The sequence below is a fragment of the Ovis canadensis genome, chromosome 19 (assembly GCF_042477335.2).
Source record: "Ovis canadensis isolate MfBH-ARS-UI-01 breed Bighorn chromosome 19, ARS-UI_OviCan_v2, whole genome shotgun sequence".
Lineage (NCBI taxonomy): Eukaryota > Metazoa > Chordata > Mammalia > Artiodactyla > Bovidae > Ovis > Ovis canadensis.
Window position 1 is genome coordinate 74,739,905 of NC_091263.1, and position 17,525 is coordinate 74,757,429.

At 67.9% G+C, this 17,525-nt stretch overlaps 1 protein-coding gene across 1 annotated transcript in view; it reads right to left on the reverse strand.

Moving 5' to 3' along the window:
* Positions 1-629: 629 nt before the first annotated feature.
* Positions 630-17,525, reverse strand: part of PLXNA1 (plexin A1) — a 39,171-nt gene continuing 22,275 nt past the window's right edge. Inside the window, exons 15-32 of the mRNA XM_069562279.1 lie at positions 17,243-17,379; positions 15,916-16,083; positions 15,520-15,613; positions 15,141-15,380; positions 14,922-15,065; positions 14,544-14,778; positions 12,595-12,737; positions 11,295-11,551; positions 10,837-10,903; positions 8,136-8,282; positions 7,570-7,729; positions 7,099-7,202; positions 6,862-6,958; positions 6,388-6,578; positions 6,037-6,206; positions 4,812-5,024; positions 4,466-4,616; positions 630-3,579 (exon numbers count right to left, since the gene is read on the reverse strand). Coding sequence (XP_069418380.1) covers positions 3,484-3,579; positions 4,466-4,616; positions 4,812-5,024; positions 6,037-6,206; positions 6,388-6,578; positions 6,862-6,958; positions 7,099-7,202; positions 7,570-7,729; positions 8,136-8,282; positions 10,837-10,903; positions 11,295-11,551; positions 12,595-12,737; positions 14,544-14,778; positions 14,922-15,065; positions 15,141-15,380; positions 15,520-15,613; positions 15,916-16,083; positions 17,243-17,379 — 2,814 coding nt within the window. The 3' untranslated portion in view covers positions 630-3,483. The remainder of the gene's footprint in view (positions 3,580-4,465; positions 4,617-4,811; positions 5,025-6,036; positions 6,207-6,387; positions 6,579-6,861; positions 6,959-7,098; positions 7,203-7,569; positions 7,730-8,135; positions 8,283-10,836; positions 10,904-11,294; positions 11,552-12,594; positions 12,738-14,543; positions 14,779-14,921; positions 15,066-15,140; positions 15,381-15,519; positions 15,614-15,915; positions 16,084-17,242; positions 17,380-17,525) is intronic.

Genomic DNA, 17,525 nt, shown 5'->3' on the forward strand with positions numbered 1-17,525 from the left:
TGGAGCAGGAGGTACTGATGATGATTTATGGGCCTCTGTCAGCGCTCTCCGGGTGGAGATGCTGCAGGCAGGCTGGAGCGCCACCGGCTTCTCTGGGGACCTCTCCTGCCGCGTGGCCGGCTTTCAGTCCCCCAAGGCCACTCCCCATCATGCTCCTCAGCTTTCCTATGTCTGTGAGCTCCACACCAGTTCACTTGGCCAGAACGGCGGCTGAACCACGAGGGGACCGTCAGCCTCGTCACTGTCACCACCTGGCTCAGCCTGCAGGTCGGGCACAGACAGAGGTGCAGGTCGCTCTCGGGTCCATCACACCCCTCCTGTTCTGACATAGGCGGGAGCCCAGGTCAACAGGACCCTCAGGTCCTGGTTTAAGTCTCAGCTGGAATGCCCAGTGGCCCTGGAGCCAGTTGTGATGCTGGGCCCCCCACCCTCAGGGCCCACGGAAGAACAAAGGTGGGGGTTGTGGGGGCCCTTGCTGCATCACCCCCTGAGGGCAGGAGCCTTGACACCCCGGGAAATGCTGCTCAGAGCGGGGGCGGGGCAGGGGGAGGTGAGATGGGCTGGCTGTTGTGCTGCCCGCGTGGCTCCACCCTAGACCCCTCCCAGCAAGGAAAACCCGGAGCCGTGAGTTTTAGCAAAAATGTTTACTTTCCTTAATGTGTGTGTATTTACAAGTACTAAATCTGAGACAGTAAAATAGGAAATAGCCGTGTATTTACACAACCTGCAAGCCTAGCGCCGTCAGCCACGCCGCCCCTGGGAGAGGCAGCGGCCGAGGGGCCGCTCAGGCCGCCGAGCGATTGCTCTTCTTTTGGGTGGGGGCTCTGCGGCGTTAAAGGACAGCTAATTGTGGGCTTCGTCTTAAAAATATCTCTCTCTCTAAATATATCTATTCTAGCTTGTGTAGCACCAACGGCGTGAGCCCTCAGCTCCAGCACTGGGGGGAGAGCCGGGCAGGGCTCGCTCAGCAAGGGCAAAGCAGGGGGAGGGGGGCCTCTCCTGTGGGACGGGGCTGGGCCCGGGTCAAGGAGTGTGGGCAAGCTCGAGGTATATGGAGAGGCCAGACTCCCGACCGTGGCCGAGCCATCCCTGGCGCTCCTGAGAGGCGTGCGGGCGAGAGCGAGGGAGGCAGCCCAGGGCAGCAGGCAGTAGCAGCAGAGTCCGGGCAGGTGGGCAGTCTGGCCCCGCCTCCCGGCCCCAAGACTGCAGAGCAGGGCTCCACTCCGTGCTCCAGCCGCCCTCTGGCCAGAGCTGGGCTCGGGGTCGGAGTGCCAGGCAGGAGGATACAGAGGTGCGAAGGGCGAGACAGGCCGGGGGCTGGGTGACGAGGATTCGGCCTGACTCCTGCCCCGGGAAGGAGGTGCGGCCGTGCTGCCGGTGGACGGCAGGCTCAGGTCCGTGATTGGCTCGTGTGTAAACAAGCAGCGCTAAAGTGCTCGCCCCAACCCGCCTCTGTGCTCTGCGAGGCCACGCGCTGGGCAGGGCAGGCGGCTCCGCGCTTCTGCGTCCCCACCGCCCAACCTGCCGACCCGACCGCGGGACGGGCGCGAGGACCAGGGAGGCCCAGGAAGGGGGTGGGGACTGGATTCCCAAGAGGGTGATGCCGGGGGCCAAGGAGCCCCCTGGCCGGAGTGGGGCTGGAAGAACGGGGGCTTCGATCAGAAGCAGCTTCAGGGAAGACTCGGGGGGGAGAGGCCCACACACAGGAACCCGGCGCCTGCCTGGCCTGAGCTCCTGCGGGACACCCACCGCGTGGGGGCCCGAGCCCTACTCAGCGCCCGTGGGGCCTGGGGGCCTCTGACCCCCAGTTCCAGGAGCTTCCTGAGTCAGGAGGTGGTGGACTTCACCCCTCCTCCCGCGGGGGAGCAGCTGCTCAGCTGATGGAGGCTCTCAGGGGGCTCACGCCGCGTCGGGGAAGGCGCGGGGCCGGCCACAGTTAGCTGTCCCTTAAAAGTCCGCGGGGCTCTGTAGTACCGTCGAAAAAGTGAATTGAAAAGGGGACGGGCCACTGCCTTCACAAGTGACTGATTAATTAAAAAACATGAAAAAAAGGGGCCTAACAACCTCTAGTATTCAACACTTGCAGTTTTAAAAAGGTCAAGTCATACTAAACGCTAGCACAGTCATGCAGGGATCCACGGCCGCCTCCGGGAAGCTCTCGGCCGGGCAGTCTGTCCTCGCATCGACGCCGAGACAGGCTGCCCTGCAGTGGACGCGGAGGTCGGGCACTCCAGCAGGGGACGCTGGCCACGCCCGTTTGGTTTGGCTGTCCCGGTGCCTCGGCTCTTACTCTAAACTGTAAAATTCCTCCTCCTCCAGTTAACTGTACAGGACCCCACTGGGGCTGGAGACAGGCAGAGCCACACATATATATATATATATGTATATATATGTACAGGTTTTTTAATTAAAAATGTGTACTCTTGCTAGCTGAGGGCAGGGTGGGCAGCCCCGACCTCCAAGCCCTCTGGTCACTGCGTCCTACTCCCGGCCAGGCCACTGTGTAGGGTCCGAGGCCCCCACAGCTCCAGCTGTCCAAGCACAGAAGGACCCCCTGTTCCCCTAAAAAACGAGCAGCGTCCCCCAAGCGTCCCCCTCTCCAAGGGGCCAGCACGCTGCTGAGGGGCCAGACTGAAGCCGCAGGAAGGTGGGCGGGAGGCTGGGGGATGGGCAGGAGGCTGATCAGGCAGGCTCCTGGGCCCTCCACAGCAGAGAGCTCAGCCTGGGGCAGGGCGGGTTTCGGTGGGGAGGGGGGAATAAATAAGGGGAACGTGCACTCACGGCCCAGAGCCCCAGGCCCAGTGGCTCCCAGAGGCACAGCCCTGAGGACAAAAGGGGACCCGAGTCCTTCCGGAAGTCACCTGGCCCCGCGTGGAGCCATCCTGCAGCCCCTCCATAGGAGGGAGCCGGGGGCCTCTCTCTGGGCGAGGTCGACGCGGTGCTCCGGCCTCGACCGCGGAGAGCACGCGGTGAATCGGAGGATGGCGGCGGGCGTAGGGACGCCAGGACGTGGCAGGTGGGTGGCGCTGGCCCAGGCTGACTTCAGCGCCCTGCGGCGGGGCCCTGCGCCCAGGCTGCCAGCCAGGTCTAGCCTTCAGATTCTGCCCAGGAGGCAGGCACACCGGCCCGCCTGGCCCGCTGGCCTCCGCAGCCTCGCCTCTCCTTCCTGGAGAGCTCTGGCAGTGCCCCTGCTGTCCTGAGGGGGCCGGGTCACACCTGGGCTCCCCGGCCCCCTGCAAACAGCTCTGGGCGCAGGGAGGGCTGCAGACACCGCCTCACCCACACCAAGGAAGAGCCAGGACCCCATAGGCGGGAAGGGGACGCAGGGGCCGGGGTCCGGGGCCGCACACCGGGCCCCAGCGCAGGACCCTGGCACGGCGGGCGAGGCAGCCTCCGTGGACCTCCCAGCTCTGGCCGCCGGGCGGAGGCCGCCGCCAGGGCCCTCTCACTCACTGCTGCTGGCCGGGCGGTTTGGCCGGTGGCTCAGCTGCTCAGGGCCATGGTGTCCACCACCTGCTCCAGCCTGCCACGGAGCCGCTGCCGCCGCGCCTGCTCATCTTTCTCCAAGGCCGTCAGGATCTGCAGAGGCGGGCAGAGGCCTCAGGCTGGCTCCAAGGCCACACACAGTGCCCGCCGCCGCAGCCTGAGGGACCTGGGCTTGGAGCCAGGACCCCCAGGTCGCCAGGGTCTCCTCCCCACCCTCTTCCCCTGAAACCACCCAAACGGGGCTCGGGTCCCCTGCCAGCCCTTCGGGTCCCCGAGGTGCAGTGTCTCTGAACTCCCAGGCGTCCTCTGTGACCCCTGCTCACACTGGTGTATCCTGCGGGCAGGCAGCGCCGCCCCCCCACGGCGGCCATGTTGCCATCCCCGCCCTCCCCCTGCAGCCCCTGTCTCTGTGCCCCTCACTGAGCCCCACCCCAGGTCACGGCGGGGCCCGCCCCCCCCTCCCCTAACCTCCCCTGCCCCAACCGCAGCCCCTGCCCGCTGGCCCCGGGCTCAGCACAGCCGCTTCTCTGCTCTGTGGTCCCTCCCCAAGCCCCCTCCTCCGGTCTCAGCTCGTCCCCCGGTTCCGCTGCCACCCCCAAGTCCGACCCGGTGGCCAAGTCTCCGGAGCTGACTGCTCCACCCTCTCGACCCAGGAAACCAGGCTCATGACCCTCCCCTTCGCCCACCCCATCCCACCTCTTGACATGCCCGCCCTGCCCTCCAGCCCCTGGCAGGCGGGTTCTGTGTGCCCGGGAGAAGCCCGCACCCCTGACGCCCACATACCCCACAGCCACGGCCACCCTCCTCCTGGGAGGCTCTGCGGCGGGCCTGCCCTGGCCTCAGGACTGGGCCCCAGCCGTGCCCATCTCTCCAGCCCGTGGCTCAGTCCTCCGTCCCCAGCGTCTCAGGGAGGCTCAGCGCCCGCTCCCGGCAGCAGAGCCTGCCCAGCAGCCCGGGGCAGCGGCGAGTCTGCACTGACCTCGTCCTTGTACTTGGTGATGTAGGAGTAGATCTCATGCAAGGCGCTCATGCTGTTGAACTGGCTCAGGTGCAGCCGCGACTGCTCGGCCAGGTAGGCGCTCATATCCTGGTCGCTGATGGCGGGCATCTTAGCAATGTCGGCGTAGTACCTGCGGCGGTGGGCGTGTGAGCGAGGGACCGGCCGCCCCCTCTGCGGTCCCGCCCCTTCTACATTTCCGCCCTCCCGCCCCCAGTCCCTTCCCACCTGCACGCCCAGCCCCGCCCCCTGCGTGCCCCAGCCGGCCCGGCCCCTCTGTGTCCCCGGCCCCGCCCCCTCTGCGTCCCCTACCCCGGCCAGCGCCCACCTCTCCACCCAGCTCTTGTAGTTGGGGATGTCCTTGGCGTAGAGCAGCTTGTTGGAGGGCGAGTCCTTGCCCAGCTTGTGCTCCGACGTGGAGCAGGAGTCCATGAAGGTCTGGGCCACCACCGACAGGCAGGCGTCCGTGATGCTGCTCTTGTGGATGTCGAACACGAACTGCGGGTTCTTGATCACGTTCACCCAGAAGCGCAGGGGCAGGCTGCAGGCGGGTGGGCACAGGCAGCGTCAGAGGGGCCTCGGCCACCCCCGGGGCGCGGCGGGAGGGGCTGACCTGTGGCCTCCCCGTCCTCCAGGCTCCACCCTGCACAGCGACTGTGGGGCTCCACGCAGCCAGGGAGATGGGGCCAGAGAGCCCGGCAGTGAGGGCTGCACCCCCTGCCCACAGCCCCAGGGAGAAGGCGCTCTCGGCCGGGGTCATTCGTGTGCATAGCCAGGGTCCTCCAGGCCTGAGTCCCTGTTCAGGGCCCACTCAGCTCCCCTGTTCCTGCCCACAAGAGTCTCGGTAACCAGACCAGGAAGGGCTCCCAGAGACAGCCGACCTCCTACCCCAAACACCAACCTTTTGACAGCCACTAGCCGGGCTAAAAGCTCTAGCCGTGTGTCACTAAGCTAAAAATTCAGGTCCTTGGCTGCACCAGTTATGTCAGATACTCCCAGCTGCACGTGGCCACATGGCCAGCACACACCTGGAACCTTCCATCATTCTAGGAATGCCCCAGGACAATGCTGGCCTACGCGACGCTGCCTTCCCCTATGCCCTGTGGACCTCCTTAAAGTCTGTGGGCAGCAGAGGTGGAGATGAAGGCCCAGGTGGGCTCACTCAGAGAGGCCGAGGCTTTCGGAGCAGCAGCTCACGGAGGCCAGGGCGCTGGGAGGGGTCAGGGGACGAGGAGGGAGAGGCCCGAGGCACAGAGCTTCTGAGGACCAGGCCCACCCTGCCGGGGTGCACCATCCGCTCTGGAGGTGTGAGCCCAGCCGGCAGTGGCTGCTGGCCTGGGGGCCTGGGCTGGGAGGGGGTCGCTGTCACCGTCACCCTCGCTGCTGTAGGCAGCACAGGCTGGGCCCCCGAGCCATGTCTCACACAGGTCACACCAGCACACCGTCCTGCACACGCCCCCGCAAGACGGGCAGCAGATTCTCGTGCCGGGTGAATCGGGGGGCCCGCGTGGAGGGGCCCAGCCGCCCCGCTCCGCCCCCCACCCTCGCCTTACCAGTTGCTCTTCCAGGTGTGGCGCACGTCCGCGTCGTGGATCTGGTGCTGGTCGGCCTGCTCGTCCAGAAAGTCGAACATGTACTTGATGGCCAGCGGCAGGGCTGAGCCACGGTGTGCCGTGCTGAAGATGGTCTCGAATAGGTCGTCCACGAACTTCTGCAGCGTGCCCTGGGGGCGGGGCGGGGGCGGGGGCGGGGCACAGCTCAGGGGCCCACCACCCCTCCCAGGCCTTCTCCCCCCACCCCCGGCCCACCCCCAAAGGCACCCCCCGCCCCACCCTTCCCAGACACCCCACCCTGCCCTTGGCCCACCCTCCCAGGCACCCCCACCACCGGCCTGCCCCCCCAACCTTAGTGGCCAGCAGCCGCGTCAGGTAGATCTCCGAGACCATCTTGCTCCCGCGGTCGCCCTCGCGCTGATCCAGGTGGTCGTGGTTCTTGACCAGATGCCACAGCTTCGTGCCGCTCTCCAGGTCGGGCGTGATCATGGGCGTGCGCGAGCGCAGGCTGTCGGGGCTGCTGGCCGTGCGCAGCATGCTCTCTGCGGGCACCGCACCATCAGCCATGGCATCCAGTACCCTCACCCGCCCGCCCGCCTGGCTGGGGACCCTGGCTGAGCCTCGGTGTCCCCATCTGAAAACCGGGGGACAGCGATGCCCTGGGACGACACGTGCGACGGCCGCGAGGAGCCTGCGCTGCCGGAGAGGCCGAGTGGCCCAGGGACGGGCCACGGCTAAGCCGTCCCAGGCAGCCCCCACGGTGCCTGGGGCAAGGGTCCTGTCCTGGTCAGTGGCCTGCCCCTGCCCCCGCCGCCCAGTCCTCACCGTATCTGCTGAGGGACTTGGTGAAGGTGGACGAGTTGGAGATGTTGTAGGCGGACGTCTGCTTGGGCACCAAGGCCACTGAGGACCCATCTGTCACCTGCAGACGGAGGACCAGGTGCCATGGGAACCACCACCCGGAGCCGATCTCTCCCCTGGGCCTCCGCCTCCCAGGCCCAGGGCCTCCAGGGCGGCAGGGAGCGCGGCCCACACCGCGAACGGCGGCCGTGGGCAGCTCACCTGATAGTGCGCCAGTGTGTTGAGCCTCTTCCAGTCGTTGTCGATCTTGGTGGTGACGTCCTCGTCCTGCAGGATGATACGGGCCATGCGGCCCTGCCGCCACTCTGCGGGGGAGGGGAGGGTCCCAGCGCCCTGAGTGGACGCTGGGCAGCAGAGGGACAGGCCCTGCCTCCGGCCCACGTCCTGTCCGCCCAGAGCTGTAGCCCTACACCCCACTCCAGGCGGCCCCAGGGCCCCTGTGTGTGCCCTTCTCCCAGCCTGGCGCTCAGGCCTCCCGCCACTGCCCGCCATGGGACCAGACCGGCTCTTCTCTACTTTCCTTCCCGGTGAGCCAGTGATCCCCCAGCTCTAGGTGCAAATGGCACCCCACCCTCCATGGCCTCCACCACCCTGGGGAGGAGACTGGGGAGCCCACCCAAGATCACAGCCCTGCCCTCCCACCATCCGGGCCAGCGCCCCTCCCGGGCTCACCCAGGTCCATGTCCCCAGCCTTGGGCCGTTGGGAGTAGGGGACGCCCTTGTACACGGCGTCCAGCAACTTCTCCTTGACCTGTGTCACCGTGTCACAGTTCAGCCCCTTCACCGGCACCTCAGGGGCGTTCTCATTCTCGGGGTTCACGCAGTTCAGGGTCTGAGAATGGGAGAACGCAAGGTCAGCTCCTTGCACCTTGCTGGGTGGTGGGAGGGGGAAGGGTGGATGGACATGGGCAGGCAGGTGGGTGTGCAGGGCTTGGGGGCGAGGGGCGGGTGGGCGGGCGGGGTTTGTGAGAGTGGCGGGGGGGAGGGTGGGGTTTGTGAGTGGAGGTGGGAGGGCGGGGTTTGTGTGAGTGGCAGGCGGGAGGGCGGGGGTTGTGAGAGTGGCGGGCGGGAGGGCGGGGTTTGTGAGAGTAGCGGGCAGGAGGGCGGGGTTTGCGTGAGTGGCGGGCAGGAGGGCGGGGTTTGCGTGAGTGGCGGGCAGGAGGGCGGGGTTTGCGTGAGTGGCGGGCCGGAGGGCGGGGCTTGGGGCACGTGGCGGCCCGCGCTGCCCACTTCCGCACCAGCGTCTTGTAGTCGATCTGCTGCCGGATGAGCTTGTCCTCGCTCAGCGAGTAGCGCGCCTCGCCCGTGATGGCGTCGATGGGGCCCTTCTCCATCTGCTGCTTGATGGCGCAGTAGAGCATGAAGAGTGGCTCCCCTGCGCACTCCTGCGGGCACGGGGCCGGGGGCGTCAGGCTCTGGCCTGGCCCCGGCCTTGCTGGAAGGGCAACTCGGCCCACCTGAGAACCCTGCTCCCAAAGCGCAAGGAGGATGTAAACAAAGCGCTTGACCGGAGACCGTGCCCTGGTGGGTCTGAAACTCCCGGAGGAAAGCTCAGCAGGGGCCCCGGGGGACAGGCGGCCTGGTCTCGGGAGGACCGCGGGCCCGGCTCCAGTCCTGCCCAGGGCCGCCGGTGCCACCCACGGACGAGGCCAGGCTGGGCCCCAGCACTGGGAGTGACCGTTGCCCGCGGGAGGTCAGGGACCCCCTGCCCTAGAGCACGCGGTCAACAGTCCCGGAGCAGACACTTGCCTGGCGCGCCTGGGGGCCTCTGTGCTGCCCGACCCCCACCTCACGTCCCTCCCACACCCCGCTGCTCCCCTGCCACCCAGCGCGCCCCGTGTCCGGGCCTCCGCCAGTGACCAGGGCTCCGCCCCTTGGGTGTTCCCGCCCCCGAGGATCCCCCTGCAGACCCCACCCGAGATGCCTCTCAGAAAGGCTCTGCTGGACCCCGGCCCAGGCACTGGGCCTCACTGCCGTCCCCGGGTGCCCGCGCCCGCAGGCTCTGACACCCCTGTACCCGGTCTTGCATGCTTCCCTGCCGTCTCCCCTCTGGGGTGGAAGCCGCCCAAGGGCCAGGCCAAGTGTGGCACTCCTCTCACATCCCCACTGTGGGGTGGGAGTCGGGGGGGGGGGGCCTCTGCAGACCCCACTGGACAACAGGCACCATGAAGGAACAGCTGTTGGGGGAGGGCTCCCCGCTCCAACTGAGTCCCTGCCTGGGCCAGATGTGGAGCCTCCATCTTGGCGGCCCTGGGGCTTGGGGGTTGAGTGAGACACAAGCAGACGGCTGCCCAGCCTGCTCCAGCTCCTCGGCCCCTGGCCCCCGACATTGGCCCAGCCTTGCACCAGGTGCTCCCACCTTTAATCAGGCAGTGTGATTAAAGAGACAGCTGCCCAGGCACGGCCCTGAGTGCAGATCACGCCTCACCCTCCATCCAGCAGCATGCCCACCTCTCAAGGCGTTCTGTCTGCAAACTTGGCTTCACAGCATCGTAAAGATAAAACACTCGAAAACACGAAGTCTCTGTAACACGCACGGGCACATCACACAGGCTGCAAACCACTGTACTTTACAAGCAGCAGCCAGCCCTGTTCCTGCCGCCCTCCTGCACAGCTCGGTGGCCGTGTGCTGAGCCACCTTCCCCCAGACCAGCCTGCCCGGACCCCTCTCTCGACCTCACATCCAACCCTGGGCCTCCGGTCTCCGTCTGGCTACTCCCTGTTCCCACTCCACGCCTCTGCTCGCCCTGCACAGCCCAATCCACGCCCTCACTGCTGCCCCTTCCTGTCCGCCCTGCGGCCCAGCAGGGCTGTCCTGACCGCTGAGCTGTAGCGGCCAGCCTCAGCCCCCAACACAGATGACGGGAAGCCCCACCATCTTCTCCAACATGGGACACCATCAAGGGCTGAGGCTACGTCCACTCGGTCACACATAGAGGACCAGACCCGGGCCGCCTGCCACTTGGTCACGCAGAGGACCAGACCCGGGCCGCCTGCCATGGGATCACACAGAGAGGACCAGACCCAGGCCGCCTGCTGCTCGGTCACGCAGAGAGGACCAGACCCAGGCCGCCTGCCACTCGGTCACGCAGAGAGGACCAGACCCGGGCCACCTGTTGCAGGTCACAGAGAGAGGACCAGACACGGGCCACCTGCCACTCGGTCACGCAGAGAAGACCAGACCCAGGCCACCTGTCGCAGGTCACGCAGAGAGGACCAGACGCCGGCCGCCTGCCACTCGGTCACAGAGAGAGGACCAGACGCTGGCCGCCTGTCACGGGGCTCCGTGGCAGCTCCCTCATCCACCATGGAGCGCTGACCGCAAGAACATTAGGCCCGCCTGCCAAGCCTTCGGGTGTGTCGAGGTTAAGTCAGACACACCTCGGGGCTGGACAACCTCCCAGCTCTAAAACGCAGGTGACCCACTGAGCTGCTCACAGCCCCCGTGAGACCCCCCTGCACCATGTCCAGCCATCCACAGGCTATGCACCCCATTCCAATAGCCTGGCTCCCCAGGGCGGTCTCCGGGGCTTGGGGGGAACTGTCTGGACAACAACAGGAGGAAGCCCGGGTGGCTGCCCCCTCCTCAGCACGGGCTCAATGAGACCCCGCTCCCCCCACCGGGGCGCCTCCTCAGGCTGGCCCAGCGCCGGGGCTGGACACAGACACCCTGCCCAGGGGCTCCGTGTGAGCCTCGGTCTGGGCCACAGGGACCGCAGGGACCCCGCGCGGCCTGGACCTCCCGCCCAGCCGCGTGCGGCCGTCGACCCCCGAGAGAGCCAGGCGTGCACCCTGCCTCAGCAGCTCAGGGAGGGCAGGGCGGCCTCTGGGGATGCCGGTGGACAGACGCCTGTCCCGGGGGCATCACGCCAGGGTCTTGGCCCTTCGTGCCTCCAGGTTGCGGCCCCCGCCCCCGTCCAGGCCCCCACGGCCACCCACCTTGAGGAACTTGTACAGCAGGAACGTGAACCAGTTGGTCAGCATCTTCTCGGCCACTGACTCAGTCCTGGAACAGAGCACGTGGGGTGACCTCAGGCCTGGCCTCAGAGCACATGTCACCCATCGACAAGGGTCCCAGACAGGGCATACCCCAGGTGGGTCTCCAGAGTCGCCTCAGCAGTGCCTGGGCTGGACCAGTGAGTGCACTGCCACAGGGGTGGGTGGGCAGGGTTGTGGGTGGGCACAGGAATCCCCAGGGCACAGTGGGCGGACAGATTGCAGGTGGGCAGGGGTACACAGGCACGGGGCGGAGGGACTCAGGCAGGGAGGGGCCACGGGTGGGCAGGAACACAGGGAGGTGGGGGTACGGGGGCAGTGGGCAGGGGCACGGGTGCAGGGCAGGTGGGTACACAGGGAGGCTGGGGGCGGGGGCGGGCAGGGGCAGGGGGTGGGCACACCGGCGCAGCAGCAGCTTGGGGTGGTTCTTGCTCTCCAGGTTCTTCTCGATGAGGTCGGACAGCAGCTGCTTGAGCACGCCCGTGGCGTACTCCATCTCGCCCTGCAGAGCCGTCATGATGAGCGAGGCCACGTTGCCGCGGTCCCGCATGGAGAAGCTGCGCTGGGCCTCCAGGGTGCGGATGAAGGTCAGCAGGAAGTGCTTCTTGGTCAGCAGCTGCCCGAACAGCGTCAGCGACTTCTCCACGTTGGCCTGCACCTGGGGGGGCCGCAGGCCTGCTCAGACCTAAGAAGCACCGGCCCCTCCGGCTGAGGGACCGTCCAGGCCTGGGGGTCCAGTCACCCATTACCCTGGCAGGACCCCAAGCCCCAAGTCCTCGCAGAATGGCTATGGTCTGGCAGCTGCCTGAGAAGCCCACGGTGGGCAGAGGTCTGGGCACAGCGGTGAGGTGCCTGCCCCGCCTCCCTCTGCGCAGCCCAGCTCCGACAGCTCAGAGGACGGCTGGTGTCCACTGGCACCAGGAGAGCCCGTCCACGGCCACTCACGCCAGAGCCGACACAGACCCCTCTCCCCACTGCACAGAGGACACTCAAGTCCGGACGGGGGCGTGGCTCGCCGGGGTCTCCCAGCACAGACGTGGGACAGGGGGGTGGAACACGGGCATGGCTGGCTCCGGGGCCCCACGTGGTGGCTCGTTTCTGCCCCAGAGCTTGTTGAGGCAGAAGGGACACAGGCCCCCAGCCCAGGCGGGACACACAGTCACACCTAAGGCCCGTCACATAGCACAGTGGACCGCAACCACGGGAGACACGCCTGTCAGGACGGGAGCCCCAGCCGGCGCCAGCCCAGGAAGCAAGGGGCAGCGGGCAGCCCAGGGCACCTGGGCCCTGCCAGTGACGGAAAGGCAGGTGCTGCTAGAGAGGGGGTCTCTACCCACAGAGCCACCTGGGGTGGGGTTGGAGCCCCAACATCCTAGGGGTGCAGGGAGGGATGCCCCTGACCATAAAGCATGACAGACTGGACTCGTTGAGCCGTGCCCGTTCTGAACCAGGGCCTGGGCTCCTGGCTGGCCACTGGGGCACCCGGGAGGATGCGGGAGCAAGCCCACTCCCCTTCAGCAGACTGGCCAGCGTGGGTGGTGTATGGTGGACCAGAGGCCCGGAGAAACTGCTGGGCCCCAGGAGCCCAGGTCAGGGGTGGTTTGCTGGGACCAGGCCCCCCCCCCAGGGGGCTCGGGCCAGCCCCCAGGCTCCCGATGCCCCAGGACCCCAGGACCTCCGCGGAGAGGGCCGGCAGCCCACCTCCATCTCCTTGAGCACTGGGTGGTCCTCAATCCCCGGGAAGAGCACACGCATGGCGTAGGTGCGGTAGTCCAGGAAGGGGATGCCGGCGCCGTCCAGGTCGTTGGTCAGCTCATGGATGTCCGTCTGCAGCTCTGCAAAGGCTGCGGCCAGACGAGGGGTCAAGGCGGGTGCCTGGCCCCGCCCACCCCACACAGGGTCCTGCTGGACCCGCCCAGACCCGCCCTCCCGCCAGCCCCGCCCACCCGACACTCAGGGAACTGCTGGGCCTGCCTCGCCTGTGTCCCTAGTCCTGATGCAGGGTGAGGCCCCCACCCCCAAGCTGCTGCAGACGTAACCGAGACGAGAGCAGAGATCGGGCCAGGCTGGGGGCCCCGGTCCCAGAGACCAGGGTGCTTGTGGCTGCCCTGGCTCTGGCCGCCTGGGAGGGAGCAGAGCTCTCCACCACTCGGGCCAGCGGCCCCTGACATGCCCGCCCGCTCGGGGCGGCTCCACCGTTCTCAGGACATTCCAGAGCTGTGAGGTGTGCACTGTCTGGTCAGGAGCCAGAGGGCGCCGGGCACGTCACGGGTGCTGAACAGGAGCCGGCCCCCACCCTCGCTGCCCGCCGCTGGGCGTCTGCTCTGGGGCCCCTGGTCGTTCTCGTGAGCGCCCCGCACTGACGGGGCTCTGAGGGGCACGCGCGGGCTGGGCTCCGAGTAGACGCCCACCCTTCTCCTGCTGGCTGAGGGCACCGGCCAGAAAAGCCAGCCGGCCGGATGGCGGCCAGCACAGGTCTAGGCTGCTGCCCGGAGCCCACACGCCCACACAGGCGCTGAACCCACCAGGATCCCTGCGGCCCCTGCCCAGGCACCCACCCCTCACGCCCACCCACTGGTCCCACAACAGTCGCGCCCTCAGCACTCAGCTCTGGAGGGGCAGTCTCTGCTCCATGGGGACGAGCCACTGGTCTCTCCTGGAGGCACGGGCACCCTGGGGACGACCTTGGCCCTCCCCCCGAGCCCCCACTCCCAGGCCACTTCTCAGACTTCCGGCCTGCAGAGCCCCTCCCACTCTCAGGCCGGGCCCCCGCCCCCGGGGTCCACCTTCCGGTTGGGGATTCTTGGGGGCAGGAGGCACGTGACCAGGTGTGGGGACACCAAGCCTGCCCTCTGGGGTCGTCCTGTCACCGCACAGGGGAGGAGCCACAGAATTCGGGTCCTGGAAACGTGAGGCCTGCTGGGCTGCAGACACCGGACCCCGGTACAGGGGACGTGGCCGCAGCCTGAGCGGGCTTTCCCCACTCACCCTCCAAGGCAGGACAGACTCCCGCCCCACTGGGTGACTCAGAACAGAGGAGCCAGGCCGAAGGCTGTGCTCACAGAGAGGTCCCCAGCCCCAGGGCCACCCCCGGCCGCCGGATGGAACACCACACACGGGCTCGTGGATCACTGACCACCCACCACACCCGAGGAAACGGCGCCACCCCGCCCTCAGCAGCAGGTGCGGCATCTCCACACCCGGACGCGTGTCCGTTCACACGCAAGGGAGACTGGGACACCGTGTGTCCACCCAGCGGCCTCCAGCCAGGCTGGGACACAAACAGGGGCTTCCGGCAGGGTCTGCCTGAGGGAGCACCCCACAAAGGCCCCAGTCGGAGCCCCCTGGCTCCCTGGACCGAGCCCGGCACTGCAAGGCCCACGGGAGCGTAGAAGACGGCGTGGACTCGGTGGGCAGCGCGGCCCAGCTCGGCGGCTTCGGCCAGCCCCGCCCCCGAGCCTGCCCGCTGAGCCCGCCCCCAGCCCCGCCCCCAGCCCCGCCTGCTGAGCCCGCCCCCAGCCCCGCCCCCAAGCCTGCCCGCTGAGCCCGCCCCCAGCCCCGCCCCCGAGCCTGCCTGCTGAGCCCGCCCCCAGCCCCGCCCCCGAGCCTGCCCGCTGAGCCCGCCCTCGCCCCGCCCCGTCCCCGCCCACCTTCCTTGCACTCCAGGGCCACGCGAGACTCCAGGTTGTCCATCTGCAGCTGCAGGCGCTTCAGGGTGCGGTCGGCGTCCCGCGACTTGCGCTTGTAGGCAATGAGCACGGCCACGATGACCAGCAGCAGGAGGCCGCCGCCCCCGCCGATGCCCACGATGGCAGGCAGCGTCAGCAGGCTCTCTGAGTACATCTGCAGCACCCCTGGCGAGAACTCGAAGCCGCCAGCCCGGACCTGGGGGCACAAGCCGCCCAGGGCTCAGGGCCCCCGCGAGCTTGGTGGGGTGGGGCGCGCAGGCGCGGGGGGGGGGGGGCGGGGGGGGGGTGGCTCCCTCCGGGGTGGGCGGCCCTGCGCGGGGCGCGGGGGCGTGGACGCACCGTGACCTTGTGCTGCCCGGTGAGGTTGGGCGACTCGCAGAGCAGCTGCGTCTCGGACACGGTGAGGGCGCACGGCGTAGAGCCGATGAGCACCGTGTAGTTGAGGCGAGAGTTGCCGGGCGCCGGCGGCAGCAGGTTGCGGCCCTGCGGGCAGGGTGCGGTGAGCCGGTGCAGCCGCCGCCAGTCGGCCCCCGCCCCCCGCCGCCCCGCGCAGCCCACCTTGAGAATGAGCGGCGAGCTGGGCTTCAGCTCCAGCAGGCCGGTGGGGCTGAGCGGCTCCAGCACGGGGTCCGGGTAGTAGAGGAAAGACGAAGTGTTGAGCACCAGCAGGGCGCGCACGTCGTCCATGACGAAGCCCAGCTCGTCCGGCCGCTCCCCGAGCTCGGGTGGGCTGCGCACGCCGCTGTCCACCGACGGGGCCCGGCACACCATGGTGGTGTCGTTGTACACCAGGCAGCTCTGGGGACGCGGGGCAGGGACGCTGGGCTGGCTGCTCCACCAGGGGCCAGGAGCCAGCAGCGACACACCCACCCTCCCCAGGACCCCCAAGCGTGGCCTCGATGGCGGGCGTGGGGGCCAGGGCCCAGCAGGGACTCACGTTTTCCCTCTCAACGCCGCCATACTTGGCTCGGATGCGCGGCTCACGGACAGTGGCCAGGTTGGTGCCTGTGACTGTTAAGAGGGTCCCTCCACTAAAAGATGAGGGTGGTGGGAGTCACAGGTGGGACATCCTGGGCCCCTCTGCCCAGGGCCCAGCACAAATGGGAGGCACAGACACCCCACCCGGCCCCCCAAGAGACCGTCGAGGGTTAAAGCCTCTCAGGACCGCGCTGGGTGGCGGGACCATGTGAGGGCTGAGCCGAGAGCCAGCGGCAGGGGCCCAAGCCAGGCGCTGGCCTCCGGTGGCTCAGGACTGGGGTCACAGGGCTGAGAGTGGGCAGATCAAGGGCTGCGGGGCTCAGAGCAGCGGGGAGGCCCCCAGGGGACCCCTGACCTGCTGATGCTCCACTCGGGGTCGATCTTCAGGACGGTGGGGTCCTCGGTGTAGTTGTACTTGACCTCGGGGTTGGTGAGCTGAGCGCGGTTGATGTTGACAACTATGGGGACGCTGCCTGGGCTCTGCCCCGGAGGCGTCAGACACCGGATCTCCCGGGAATTCCTCCTGGAGGGGCGGCGGGGCGGGGGCAGTGAGGCACCTCCCACCCACCTGAGCATCCAGGCTCCACCACCACAGGCTGCGGGCACGTCACTGGCCACGTCCCGCTCCGGCCTCACCTGCCTCCCTGTGACACAGGCCGCTGCGGGCCCTGCCTCCAGGCAGCTGAGGACTGCGGGGATCACCTCCCCCATCAGCCCCTGAGAGGGGCCACGTGCTGTCTGTGCCCCTGTGGGGTACATCCCCAGCTGAGAGGCGGGCCTGGGATCCAAGCTCCCTCTCCAGGGGACACCCCCACCCCCGCATCTGCCTCCTCTGTGGTGTCAGCTGATGAGCCTGGCTGTGTCTTGATCCGCAGAGCCAGGCCCACAGGTACCAGGAGCAGACCTGCTGGGCAGGAAGGGGCTCACTGGGCCTCAAGGCAGCCCCGTGGCAGCCCGATCGATTGCCCGGGGATGGCTGGCTGGACACACCCCACAGTTCCAATGTTTGTCCAGAGGGGCCAGACTGCACGCTCAGGGTCAGAGCCCCACACTCAGGGCTCCTGTTTCCTGGAAGGGCTCACACGATGCACTCACTCCCCCACCCCCATCCTTTCTGATCTGAAAACAGGCTAATCCCAAGACCGGGCCATGAGCTGGCGGAACGGGCTGCTGAGGTGGGGGTGCTGGGTCACCCTACGGGGCAGCCAACCCGGCCACCGCCTGCACCTGCCTGTCCCCTCCATGCCTACACCACAGCCGCCAGGCCCACACGCGGCAGGCTGCAAACACCAATAATTAGTCTGATAACGGGTAATTACCGCAGGAAAATATTTAAAGGCTCGCTCCATTATCATCCCTAATCTAAAATTATCCACTTCAAGGCTCCCGGCTTTTGTTAAGGTTCCCTTTCTCTCTCTCAAGAATTTCTCTAAACGGCGGAGCTCTGGGGGCATCAACTGAGGGCAGGGCTCGGGCATCTGCCCCTCAGGCCAGGCCCCGCCCATCTGCTCTGGAGGGAGCCTGTCTCCATGGTAACCTTCTCCTCTCTAGGTTTCCATAGTGATTACCCCAGCCAGGCTCGCCACAGTCCCCCTTGTTTCCCAGGCAACGGAGGGGGCGCCCAGCCACCTGAACCAACCACCACTGGGAACAGGCGGGGCGAGCCTGGAGTCCCCACATACCAGGAGAAGGAGCAGGGCCGGCCGCCGACTGACACCGCCACATCGCTGCCCGCGTTCAGGTGGCTGCCCTCGATGCCAATCCAGGTGCCCCCCGAAAGGGGCCCGCGGGCAGGGCTCACGCGGTAGAAGGTTGGCGTCTGGGAAGAGAAGGGACGGGCTGGGGCTCCGGGAAGCCCAGGTCTATGCGCACTAGGTCTGGGACGGCGCCCACAGGCAGGGCCCCATGTGCAACGGGGTCCGAGTCAGGCCCTGGAGATGAGCGGCGCGGGGCGGGGTCCGTCAC